The sequence below is a fragment of the Ascaphus truei genome, chromosome 4 (genome assembly GCF_040206685.1).
Source record: "Ascaphus truei isolate aAscTru1 chromosome 4, aAscTru1.hap1, whole genome shotgun sequence".
Taxonomy (NCBI): domain Eukaryota; kingdom Metazoa; phylum Chordata; class Amphibia; order Anura; family Ascaphidae; genus Ascaphus; species Ascaphus truei.
The window spans coordinates 407,153,161-407,167,335 of record NC_134486.1 but is presented as its reverse complement, the minus strand read 5'-3'; the positions used below and the strand labels follow the sequence as shown (position 1 = coordinate 407,167,335).

Below are 14,175 nucleotides of genomic sequence, written 5' to 3'. Positions count from 1 at the left end.
GTATACAAGACACATATAATAGTACAGAGAAAAATATGCAAACAAATTATTGGAAAGGACTGTCCCAGCTATCATGGTTGTAATAGTCCTTTATCCTCTGTGTTTTATCCCATCAGTATGTTTCATAAATGTCTTCCAAAAACAAGTTCTTAATCTGACTCCATTTGCACACCGACCCGATGCGCGTTTCACATGGCCTGTGATTTTTCCAGAATACATTTTAATACAGTATACAGATGCAGCAACGAGTATTAGAACCCTGCCTGGGTAGATTCTGGTGCAGTCTCACAGTAAATGCCTCAACATTCCTCAACATTGCCTCACCATTTCTGTGAGATTCTTAATGGCCCATAGGATTAACACAGCAGGCGGTCCCTACAAACTGAATGGGACTGCAGGGACCCCCTGCTGTGTTAATCCGATAGGCCATTAAGAATTTTACAGAAATGTTGAGGCATTTACTGTGAGACTGCCCCAGAATCTCCCAGGAATTTCTCAGGTAAGTGTTCTAATACTGGTGGCTGCATCAGTATGTGATAGAAATTAAGTGCTGCATTAGGAGTCAATAATCCCATTGTGGTTATTGATTGTTTAGGCAGTTACAACCTTATTGTTCTAGTTACTCACACACTATTTAAGGGTCCAATTGATACACTTATTCACGTCTACCATTCACATGGTTTCATAAGTCTATATGTGCAATACATTTTATTGCTATCCATTCTTATTCCGTTCAACATTTTTCTAACTGTGTTTAAACCATGTATTTATGTGCAAATATTATTATATTATGATGAAGATCGCATGAATGGGTTTTTTTTCCCTACCTAAAAGAGATAAAGATGATTAAAGCCCTCCAAATCATTTGATTACTGTGGCTACACTGGATGCTTAAGGTTTTTTTTAACAATACGCATAGTTGTCTGTATTATTTTTAAAGGGTGTCAATCACTTCCACTGAATCAATTAAGCCCATAAGCACTGTTATTCCCAGGATAGAGTGACCCTTTAATGCATCGTATGATCTTACCACTTATTTATTGGGGTTGTAAATCAAAAAGTGACCAAATAATGAGGGAGTATTTATTCTGCCGTGTTGTACGGAATAGTTTGGTATTTTACCATTGAAAATCCAATTAGCAACACATATCTGCAATGCAAACCAATAAAATCGTTCACCTACAGTATGCAATATATTTTCGATTTGTAAGGGCAGAACATATTGCATATTAATACTCTGAATTTCTAAAATCAGAAGAAAAAGCTTAATAGCATATTATTAAGTAAGTGATCTCTATGAAAAAGACAATGGGGACTATTCATTAAACTGCAATAGTGCTGATCAGGGCAGTATAGTACAAACTTCCATGTGATAGTGCCTTGATCGGCATTATTTTGCATTTATGAAATAACCCCAATAAATTGATAACCCATCTGGCAGTAAATGGGTTGGGGATTATATTTCACCTTCTTTAAATGTATGTTTGTGTCTGCTTTGCCATTGTAACTGTGCCTCTCTTCTTTCATTCTTGTTTTCATAGCCCCCTAAGCAGTGCTAAGAACATAGTTTTTTAAAACAACATATCAATGTAAGAAAGATTTAACATCCAGTGTGTGAAAAATAGAAAATCTATTTCTAGTTTCTTTGTGTCCATTTGAATTGAATGTTATCTGGCAAATACCCATTATTTCTCTCATCTGATTACACTGACATCATTTTTTTGGTCAGTAAAATTGCCATATTGTTTAACAATCTAGATATTTACCATGTGGACGTCCAGTTGTGAAATCGTTGCTGGATTTGGCAGAATTTCTCTGTTTTTGAGTAAATTTCACAGCTCCGTGGCATATATCTAGAAATGTCTGTTTGAGCTTTTTATTGCAGAAGATCAAAACCGCAGAGTGCAGAAACGGATAGGCAGAAGTCAAAATAGAGAGGAACACCAACCAAGGGTTTCCTATTGGCAGCACCCTGGAAAATATCACATTCATGCTACTGAAACAAATGATATTTAGAAAAAGGAAGAAGACCATACTTTTTACTACTCTGAAGTGAGTGTCCAAGCTGGGGCTTCTAATGCTCATGCCACTGCTTCTCATCTGCCTGGTGTGCAGCCAAAGCGATTTAATTAAAAGAAAAGTTGCAACACAAAATATGGTGAATGGCAGCGAAGATCCTAAGCCGTACATAATGTACTGGTTGGTATAATATTCCACCACAATAATATCTTGCACAGTGCTGTTTTTCAAGAGGTTGTTTGTTGAATTGCTGTAGTTCAAGTTAAAAGCATACCAGCCGAAGGGGAGACTGGAAGCCAGAGAAGTCAGCAGAGATGCCAGAAGTAACCATGGGACTAGTTTGTTGATCCGGACTTTCACATAGATGAATAAGAAATGGTTGTAGTTTGTGATTTTAACGCAGTAGTATACACAGAGCACCGTGGCAAACCAGAGACTGGAGAAGTTCACAAACATACTTACAACCAAAAAAATGACATTAAAATACATCTGCAAATATAACTTTGGTAAATATATACGAAATATATTATGCAACATAATACCCCATTGGTAACAAACTCTGGACAACCCCAGAGACACCAAGATTTTGTCACCGGTACCCAGGCGCTTAAATGTTATCCATTCCATGGAAGTTGTGGCCACGATAAATGAATTTAGTGTAATCCCCAAGATGAACTCAATCCACAGCAGGACTAAGAAAAACATACGCAGAAGGAAATCCATTGTCTTGCCTTTGAACTTGATTGTTCTTCACAAATCACTAATTTTGAAACTCTGACACGAGATACCGTCAGTGGCTGAGACAGACAGACTTTGGTTCCCACTTAAGCTGCCCTCATTGTTATATACGGCTACCAAGCTTTGTTATTTACATAACCCACGCATATTCTGTGAGTTAGTTTGATTATGATGCAAATCTACAATTCCATCAATTGTGCATTGGAGGTTTTGCATGTGGTGTATGTTACACTTGAGTTAGCATTAGCTATTTTAAAAGATTTATTACAACCACAGCCATCACTCTTTATTTGTTTGCTTTCAAGTAAATATCTTCACTGGCTCCCCATATTTTTTTCATTCAAAGAAATAAAAAAGGTACATCCTTGGCTCATGTCAAAAAGTTAGGGTATCTCTTGATTCTCCAACCAATAACACTCCATCACTCCTCCGTCAACTCACACTTTCTCTGTTTAAATGTTAAGCTCCACTGAACAATTGCTCAATCATTATGTTACGTTATAGTAGATGAGGTGGAAAAAGACATACGTCCATCAAGTTCAACCTATGCTAAATTTAGATGACCGATAACGTTTATCCTACATTTGTACTTAGAGTATATTGATTCAGAGGAAGGCAAACAAACAACACAGTGAAATATCATCCAATGATATTTCATAAGGGAAAAAATAAACTCCTTTCTGACCTGAAATATTGTACCAAAGTTCCCAGCAAAATGGAGGCTGCGCTCGTCTGTTGTCTCCTGGATATCTCCGTTATCTACCTTCTCCCGCAGCTCCCAATTCCTCCGGCGATCATCCGGGCCAACAGTCAATAGATAACAAAAAAGTTGGAGCGCAGAGAGAAAAAAGAGGTGGTATTAGGCAAAATCACTTTAATGGGTAACAATACATATAAAAACTTACAATCAGTAAAGCGGCATCGCCCGTAGGGTTCCCAAGCCTGTCCTCACTAACGCCGCCTCACTCGGCAGTGCCCTGCTGCGAATATCTGCCCTGCTCCAACCCGGAAGTGGAAGTCCAATGCTGGGCTCTCTCGCGAGATCGCTCTTAGGGAATGTGATGGCTATTGCTGGAATTCAAAACCGAACCCCTATAGGCTACGGGTACCACTCTCCAAGACCGAGTGTGTACCCTAAATTCTATGCAACCCCTCAACGCGTTTCGCGCGATCTTGCGCTTCGTCAGGAGGTAATAAACATCTCAGTAGGCTGCCTTATATAGGCCACCACCCCCCTGATTGTGCTAAATCTATTACACATGTGCATACCACCTCTTTTTTCTCTCTGCGCTCCAACTTTTTTGTTATCTATTGACCTGAAATATTGGCAATCAGATTACTCCCTGGACCAACAGCCTTCCCATGTTTATGTTTTTGTTATATACCTTTATACCTTTCCTTTCTAAAAAGATGTCCAACTTTTTTTTTGAAGATATCTAGTGTACTTGCCATCACACTCTCCATGGGTAATGAATTCCACATTTTAACTGCCCTTATCGTAACAAACCCTTTCCTTTGTTGCTGGTGAAAACGAATTTCCTCCAACGTTAAGGGATGAACCTGTGTCGTTGGTACTGCCATTGGGATGAATTATTTATTTATACAATGCTTTTCCAGGGAGTAATACATTGACAGTTACCCCTCGTTTTCAAGTATGTCCTGGGAGTTATGATGACAATAGTTCTTTTGATAGCTCTTTGTATTGTCCCTGAATATATTTATATATAGTTATCGACAGTGTTCGACAAATCACCCAAAAATCTACTCGCCCAACCAAAAAATCTACTCGCCACCTGGTCCCGCCCCCAACCCCGCCCCCAACCCCGCCCCTAGTCCCGCCCCCAACCCCGCTTTAAAATAAAATATATAAATAAAATACATTTAATAAATTCCTAGTCAGAACAACATTCGTTTTTGACATAAATGTATTTATTGTATTACATTATACTACAATTAGACTTGTTACATGTGTGTGTGTAAATGTCGGATCTAGAAATAAAAGCCAGGTGTGAATGACTAGTTTCCTGAACCCCTTAACCAATGTCTGGATGTCCCCGCTTCACAATATCTAAAGCAGCAATCCCACCTGGGGTCTTACCTGATCCGCAGTCCCTCAATGTCCAGGTACGCTCATTCCCGCAATGTTATACATTGGGGAGGTGTTCATTACCTGTCTTCTGGGTTAGGGGGGGGTTCCGATGTCTTCCGTGTGAAGCTTGAGCCAGATCTGGAAGAAAGCAGTATAGGGTAGTTAAGATTTCGGTGTAGTATAGGGCAGTTAAGATATATAGGGTAAATAAGAGATCCAGAGTGTGAGTGACAGAGAGAGAGAGTGTGGGAGTGACAGAGAGAGAGTGTGGGGAAGAGGGAGAGAGCGTGTGGGGGAGAGGGAGAGAGAGTGTTGGGGAGAGGGAGAGAGAGTGTGGGGGAGAGAGGGAGAGAGAGTGTGGGGGAGAGAGTGTGGGGGAGAGAGGGAGAGAGAGTGTGGGGGAGAGAGGGAGGGGGAGAGAGAGAGAGTGTGGGGGAGAGAGAGAGTGTGGGGGAGAGAGAGAGAGAGTGGGGGGCGGGAGAGAGCGTGTGGGGGAGAGGGAGAGAGCGTGTGGGGGAGAGGGAGAGAGTGTTGGGGAGAGGGAGAGAGAGTGTTGGGGAGAGAGAGTGTGGGGGAGAGAGGGAGAGAGAGTGTGGGGGAGAGAGGGAGAGAGAGTGTGGGGGAGAGAGGGAGAGAGAGTGTGGGGGAGAGAGGGAGAGAGTGGGGGGCGGGAGAGAGAGTGGGGGGGAGAGAGAGAGAGTGTGGGGGAGAGGGAGAGAGAGTGTGGGGGAGAGAGTGTGGGGGAGAGAGGGAGAGAGAGTGTGGGGGAGAGAGTGAGAGAGAGTGTGGGGGAGAGAGTGAGAGAGAGTGTGGGGGAGAGAGGGAGAGAGAGTGTGGGGGAGAGAGAGAGAGTGTGGGGGGGGGAGAGAGAGAGTGTGGGGGGGGGGGAGAGAGAGAGTGTGGGGGGGGGAGAGAGAGAGTGTGGGGGAGAGAGAGAGTGTGGGGGAGAGAGAGAGTGTGGGGGAGAGAGAGAGTGTGTGGGGGAGAGAGAGAAAGAGTATGTGGGGGAGAGAGGGAGAGAGAGTGTGGGGGAGACAGAGGAGAGAAACGGTGGGTGACACACACAGAGGGTGGGTGATACACAGAGAGAGAGGCTGGGTGAGTGACTGGCTGGTTGAGTGGTTTGCTGGGTGAGTGGCTGGGTGGGGCAGGGGTGACTGGGTGGGTGAGTGACTGACACTGACTGGGGGTGGGGGGTGACTGACACTGACTGGGGGTGGGGGGGTGACTGACACTGACTGGGGGTGGGGGGGTGACTGACACAGACTGGGGTTGGGGGGGTGACTGACACTGACTGGGGGTGGGGGGGTGACTGACACTGACGGGGTGGGGGGGTGACTGACACTGACTGGGGGTGGGGGGGTGACTGACACTGATGGGGTGGGGGGGTGACTGACACTGACTGGGGGTGGGGGGGTGACTGACACTGACTGGGGGTGGGGGGTGACTGACACTGACTGGGGGTGGGGGGGTGACTGACACTGACTGGGGGTGGGGGGGTGACTGACACTGACTGGGGGTGGGGGGTGACTGACACTGACTGGGGGTGGGGGGGTGACTGACACTGACTGGGGGTGGGGGGGTGACTGACACTGACTGGGGGTGGGGGGGTGACTGACACTGACTGGGGGTGGGGGGTGACTGACACTGACTGGGGGTGGGGGGTGACTGACACTGACTGGGGGTGGGGGGGTGACTGACACTGACTGGGGGTGGGGGGTGACTGACACTGACTGGGGGTGGGGGGTGACTGACACTGACTGGGGGTGGGGGGTGACTGACACTGACTGGGGGTGCGGGGTGACTGACACTGACTGGGGGTGGGGGGTGACTGACACTGACTGGGGGTGGGGGGTGACTGACACTGACGGGTTGGGGGGTGACTGACACTGACTGGGGGGTGACTGACAGGGGGGGGTGACTGACTGACTGGGGGGAAGGTTACTGACTGGGGGGGTTACTAACTGGGGGGGTGACTGACTGGGGGGGGGTTACTGACTGGGGGGGGGTTACTGACTGGGGGGGAACTCTGGTGTCACACACATACACATACTCCCATACACACATACATTCATTCACACACACACACATTCTCCCACACACACACACATACACATTCTCACACACACACAGGGGAGGAAAGGCCGCGACCAGCACCACGCAAATCCCCCACCCACCCGCGCCCATCTCCCGCTCGTGTGGGGGGCAGGCCGACATCCCCCCCCCCCCCCCAATCAGCAGGGTGGGTGGGAGGCACGTGGCGAGGTATCCCCCACTGGGTGCCCCAGGTGACAGTCAGCCCCGCCGTGGCCGCCACTGCCCTGCTCCCCTCGCCGGCATGTCACAGTGCCTGGCCAAGCTGCAGGCTGCTTCTTCCCCCCCAGCCCGCGGCGGCATGATGCTCGTGGCGGGGGGGGGGGGCCAGGCCGACATCCCCCCACCTCATGCGGCGGCTGCGCCATCATGAAGGTAGGGGACGCATGGGAGGCACGTGGTGAGGGCCGAGCCCCCCCCCCCCCAAGCCAACCGGGCTGCAGCAGCGGGACCTCCCGCCCCTGACATCGATCGGTGGATCGAGGGGAAGGGGACAGGAGGAGGGGAAGGGGACAGGAGCAGGAAGAGGGGAAGGGAGCAGGAGGAGGGGACAGGGGACAGGAGCAGGAGGGGACAGGAGCAGGGGACAGGAGGAGGGGAATGGGACAGGAGCAGGGGACAGGAGAGCTTCCGCGGTGGGGAGTAGGGAGCCATGTGGGGACCAGGGGGATCGCAGGGAAGGAGCAGAGGGGCCGCAGCATGGAGAGTACTTACCCTCCAACAGATCTCCAGGCAGAATGGCCGCTCGTTGGGGGCGGGCTCATATAGAGCCTGGCCGCGCGCCCACAAAGCCTGGAGCGCGCGCCAATCAGGAGTCAGGTAGGGGAGTTTTTTTTTTTTCAGCGCGAGCAGGGAAATTTCAGCGCGAACGGGGGAATTTTAAAAAAAAACACGTGTGCTGCTTGGGCCAATAGTTACTCGCTCGGGGGTTAAATCCACCCGCCCCGGGCGAGTAAATGTATACAATTGTCGAACACTGGTTATCGAATCCCCTCTTAGATGCCTCTTTTCTAATGTAAATAAATCTAATCTAGCTATTCTCTCATCATAAATCAGATTATCCATCCCCGTTATTAATTTGTTGGCTCTTCTCTGCACTTTCTCTAGTTTCGTAATGTCTTTTCTATGGAGTGGTGCCCAAAATTGTACTCCATATTCAAGGTGTGGTCTTAGTAATGCTTTATAAAGAGGCATATTTATGTTTACTCGCCTTCCATCAATTGTCCGTTTAATGGAAGATAAGATCTTGTTTGCCTTTGTAGCTACTGCATGACTTTGGGCACCATTGCTAAGCCTGCTGTCTACAAGTACTCCTAAATCCTTCTCCCACAAGGATTCTCCTAATTTAACCCCATTTAATTTGTAAGCTGCCTGCTTATTCTTGTTGCCCATATGTATAAACTTGTATTACACCTTATCTTCAATTTACCTGCCCAAGTTTCCAGTCTATCCAACATTTTCTGGAGAGAAATGACATCCTGCTCCGATTCTACTACCTTACACAATTTAGTGTCATCTGTAAAGATGGAGACTTTTCTCTCTATGCTAACCTTAAGGTCATTATAAAATAAGTTAAAAAGCAGGGGTCCCAGTACCGATCCTTGAGGTACTCCACTCACAACTTTAGCCCAACCTAAAAAAGTTCAATTTATGACAACTCTCTGTTGAATATCCTTCATCTAGTTTTCAATCCAGATGCAAATATGTTTACTGAGTCCAATTTGCATTATTTTGTACACTAATCTCGTGTGGAACCATATCAAAAGCCATTGTAAAATCTAAGTAGACCACATCAACTGCATTACCCTGGTCTAAATTCCTATTTGCTCAAGAAACTAACAAGGTTAGTTTGGCACAACGATCCTTCATACAGTAAATTCATGCTGACTATTACTAATCATTTTGTTTTCCATTAGGCAATCCTGAATATTATTTCATACTAAACCTTCAAGTAGCTTCCCCACTATTGATTTCAGGCTTACAGGTCTGTAATTCACATGTTGTGATCTAGCTACCTTTTTAAATATAGGCACCACATCTGCTTTACACCGATCTTGTAGTAGTGAGCCTGTGGAAATGGAGTCCCTGAATATTAAATGTAATGGTTTGGCTGGGGCGGTGAAGGGTTAACCGGGCCAATAATAAAGGTATTATTCCCGGCTTGTTAACCCTAAACCTTGTTGGGACTGAAGGGGTTAAATTGTATGGTCACCATAATGCCATGTTTTCCCCTACACTATCTTTATTGTCCCTGTTTTGCAGCCTAGAAGCTAGCTGCAGTTATATGAATGTATCTGAACTGTGCAATTGCATTCGTGAAACAAGGGGGGGCTTCTAGCGCTGTGCCAAGCATTGATTGAATAAGCGTGTCTGCGAATAAGTGGCTGCCTTGAAGATAGGTATCACTTTCTAGACCACAGACGTCGAAACCGCAAAGTCAATTGAATAAGTGGTCTGCGATTTAGCTGATGTACCTTCTTGCTACCATATATCCGACTTTCTCGTTATCCACTTGAGGTGAATTTGTGACGCGTGTCTGTGGTTACTGATCAAAGCCAGCACGGATACATTGTATGCCAGCTTGTAAACCAGGCCGATTATAGGTCAAACCACATCACAGACCCCCTTAAATTAAGTGGATAACTTACGATTGGAAAGAGCTAGCACTCTAATTTTTGAAGTGTAGCTAGTAAAAGTGTACCATGAAAAAACATATGGGTTTTATATTTGTAGCACATACAGAACCTACATATAAAAATAAACTGTATTTCAATGTTGTTTTAAATGTAAAGGCAGAAACCCTTTCCTGTCAGCCGGCAATGAATCCATTAACATGCCCATATGTTATGGATGAATGAGCTGAGGGATTTTTCATCTCCGAACTTCAAAGGGCACCCTGCTATGTTGGTGCCCCAGTGTCTAGAGAAGTCCGGAGTTGAAAAGCCTCAGAGGCCCTAGGTGTTAGGGTGGCAGGTGTGACGGGGGAGGGGTGCCAAGCGAGTAATAAAGTGGTCACCCCGATTAGGCACCCCCTTCCACCATCTGGGAGGTGAGGGGTTAACCAGAAATGTACCGGTAATACATATGTTCCCCTGCCTCACAACCAAAAGGTACGTCCCTTGGTTGTCATGTTTCCCACATTTAGAGGGATTTCATGTATCTTTATTCCCCTGCCTCAAGGCAAACTGTTTTATGTGCTGGATGTATATGTTGGAAACACAGAGCAGGTGAGCGCTAACTAGATATGTAGTACACAATTTGTAAATACAATATTAAACCTTGCAAAGTTGGTTAGACTCTTTGCAGGGGCTGCCTGAATACTAAAACTGACCCCCTGGTCAGAATACAATACTAGGAAAAAAAGGTGTATTAAAGGCGCCAAACGGTAAAGGATATATCACACCAAATGCAGGGCCAAGGTGAGGCTCAGGATGGATGGGTTGTGCTTGAAAGAAATAAAAACAAGAACACAAAACATAGCGTAATACTGCAAATAAATGGGACAAACAACATTCAAGACTAAAGACTAACAGCTGAGATCGAGGTGAACCTTATTAAAAAACATTTAATAAAACATATAATAAAATACTACAACAATGGACATAGGAAAAATTATATAAAAAAATACACAGAATAATAAAATGACCAAATTGGTTAAGATCAATGGTTAGGACCAGCACACTGCGACACCAGGTGAACTGCCCACTCACCGGACGAAAGATAATAACAGGCGGTGGATAATTTAGAGAGTATCTCCTCTCAGCTGCTCACACAGCTACTGCACCGGAACGGATCTGCAGAGGAAGCGTTGCACACGCCAGCCGGCGTGTGTGTGTGTACTCTCTATCTGCGCTCGTAGGATGGATGCCGTGCAGGTGGTAACGATTTCCCAGCAACAGATTCGTCTATGATGTATACCAGCTGATTCGCCTCCGGATCGGCTCGCAGGAGAAGGGACAAGCTCGGCGCCACAGTGGAGGTCCTTACAAGCCACCCTACGCGTTTCGAAAGCGTGCTGCTTTCTTCCTCAGGGGTTCTACAGAAATGTCCGTTAATGTCCTTTAAATAGGAGTCTTAATTAATCCCATTTCACCTGTAGCACGCCTGCACATGCGCAATGAATGTTCCAAAACAGTCAATAAAGTTCAAATCGCACATGCGCAGTGCTGCTTTTTCTTCAAAAGTTAATAACATTTGTTTTAATATATATAACGATTGTATAATGATCTCAGCTGAACATAAAAAAATATATATATACTGTACATAGCTATTACTAAACAGAATAATGAATACACAAATATGATATAAGTGAATAAAATAATGTGAAATTATACATATAGTTTATATGGGAGTAAACCCTAGTAGAATAAATGTAATAATAAATATAGTTAATTATATCTAAAATAATCTGATGTGTATGTGATATATTAAATATAGTGAATATAATAATGTTTTACAGTATGTGTAATATACATAAGTTTAATAGTGTTTTCTAGTGGTCTAATTAGAGATTTTAAGTAATACTATATTAATATATAGAGAACTATAAATGTGATGAATATAATGTAATATAAACTAATAGTGAGGAGTGGCCTATATGAAAAAAGAAAATATTTATTATTTAGCAAATGAATATATAAAATGAATAAACATAATACATGAACACAATATTGCACATTAAATGTATATAATCAATTCTATATGTGGTCTAATGCAACCCAAAAGATTATACACAAAAATTAAGGAACAACTTGGATAAACCTCATAGAAAATCAAGTGACCAAAAAAGCTTTCAAATCGAAGTCAACGTTGAGGCCCAAAGGGGACAGGGTACGGAGTTCAAAGATCCAATAAGATTCCCTCCTCCCCAGTTGGCTCACAGCGTTTCCTCCTCTCCAATTTGGAGTAATGGTCTCAATTGCCTTGCATTTTAAACCTGCAGGATTTTGTGCGTGCACTTGAAGGAAATGATGCCATACGTTGTGCGTAGTTAACCCTCTTTTTATGTTATATACAGTATATGTTCATATAAACGTCTTTGGACAGATCTTGTAGTCATACCCACATATTGCAGACCACAGGGACATTCAAGCAAATAAACTGCAAAGGAACTTTTACTCAATCCAGACTCAATCCAGAATCCCGGTATTAATGTGTTGGTAAGACCTGGTCTACCGTGACAGGATTATTTACTTGTGGGAGCGGTGGCACACTGATTGAGCCTATGGTATAGTCTCCTGCGGGATTCAGTAACATACAGTAGTGGGGGAAACTCATAGATTGCGAGCTCCCCAGACAAATGGCAACTTACACACGCTTCACAAGAGCACTAGATAGTACAACTTTCCCTTTGCCCATATACCTTTGCTAGCAGTCTCATCATGAGTCACCGATCCGGACGGTTCCGATCCTGGGACCGAGCTCGAGTCATGGAACGATGTGAAGGCTATGGACTACCGACAGACGGTTGTTCAAAGGTGCAACTGGAGGAGGACTTGGAGAGTCATGAAGCCAGACTGGCTCCATTGGAGGGGCCTGGCCCCTTAGCTGCTGTGGCAGCAGACACCACTCAGCACGGAGTGCAGGAGGTCAATCCTGCTCCGGACCCACAAGGACATGGGGAGTGAGCAAGTGACCACCTGAATAATAGTGGCTTGGCACCAGAGGGTGCGGAGGAGGTAGTCGCTGCGGCTGCCGGACTTGCCGCCCCTGGGCTCACAGCTCTCCTGGCCGCATGGGGAGAAAGGGCTACAGCAGCGGAGTGTATACAGATGCTTGCCGCAGTGCACGGAAAAGCCCCCCACTCCCACCTTGTCAACGGGGAACAGGATATTACCCGGGTGGACCACCACAGCTTCAGCAAGTTCGTGGATGGCACGGACGAGATCAACGCATTCTTAAATGACTTTGAGACGTAGTGTCACAGATACAGGGTCCCACGACGGGACATGGTGCTGCGATTGCGTCCCTTGTTGTCCGGTAAAGCCAAGCGAACTGTGCAGGGTATTCCACGCGTGGATGCCGTATCCAAAGTATGTAGCTCACACAGTACGCCCTGACCCCAGAAGCATACCGGGGCAAGTTCCAGACTGGGAAAAGATACCCTCGGGAATCCTATGTTGATTATGGAGCCCGCATGTCTTTGCATGGGACCCAGTCTAGGATCCACTGACACCCAGACCCTACCTTCCCCTTCTGCCTCCTGGATCCAACTGCCAGCGCGTGCACATTCGTCCAAATTCCACTTTTTCCTCACTGTGAATCCGTCAGCCCTATTGATTGTGCTGTGCCGCATGATCGGGCCGCCCAAAGGGATCCTGGGATATGTAGTTCCCCTGAAGAGCATGTAGAAGATGGATGGCTGCCGCTTCTACACTCACCCTGCGCATGTGCACCTGTCTCAAATAGCGCCGCACCTCAAGACACTTCTGTACATGCACGAGTTGCTTCTGCGCATGCACGGCTATCTACAATGGCAGCGCCCTGCCTAGGCATCCGCCGCGGAGCTCCATAACACTGGAGCACTCTCCCTGGCCACTTGCAGCCGTAGCCTCCCACATCGGATGTAAGGGAGGAAAATGGGCCCAGCTACATGAGTATATCAGATCACTGGATTTAAGAAGTTATAAAATTCCCAACAAGCAACATCTTCTCTTGACTCACCAAGACTATTCATATTGATAAATCTATAAATCCCTTCAAGATATCCTGTTGCACCGGCATTGGGGCTGTTTGTCTATGTTTCTGCATATTCTGCGTAGAGGCCGTAAGAGATGGTTAAGACCGTCAGGATGGTCCCACAGTATTCTCAGCATGGAAAGACCTGCCAGTGGCTTCTTTAGGTCTGCACCGAAACGTTGGATGCTGCAGTGACTTCTTTAAGCCATTAAATGACATTTTTTGTTACCTTGTAACTACTTTAATATTTTGGTGTTACATAGTTACATAGTGTATGTTTATGGTATATCAGTTTTGTAGTTTACACTGAAATGCAACTGTATATAAACACAATGTATGGATGTTTATACTTTTTTTTCCCAACACCCTGTGTGATGCAAGCAACACACTCACATTACCCCCTGGCAAGTTCCATGCCAGTGTGCTATGGACATGAGACTGGTGATAGACATAATAGCAGCCAATGACAAAAACTGTGGAAGAGGTGGGACTAAGGGGGAGACAAGCCTTAGACACGTGAGTCAGATCTGCATGAGCCTTAATGCCTTCAGGTTCGA

At 45.7% G+C, this 14,175-nt stretch overlaps 1 protein-coding gene across 1 annotated transcript; it reads right to left on the bottom strand.

The window, feature by feature from the left end:
- Positions 1–1,746: 1,746 nt before the first annotated feature.
- On the bottom strand, positions 1,747–2,475 carry LOC142492457 (taste receptor type 2 member 40-like). Its single transcript, XM_075595092.1, has one exon. It carries the CDS (start codon positions 2,473–2,475, stop codon positions 1,747–1,749), a length of 729 nt encoding a protein of 242 aa, XP_075451207.1.
- Between the last annotated feature and the right edge of the window lie 11,700 nt (positions 2,476–14,175).

What these genes read in the sequence shown, in the direction of transcription:
- LOC142492457 (XM_075595092.1), bottom strand. Translation starts at nt 2,475, where the DNA reads ATGTTTGTGAACTTCTCCAGTCTCTGGTTTGCCACGGTGCTCTGTGTA.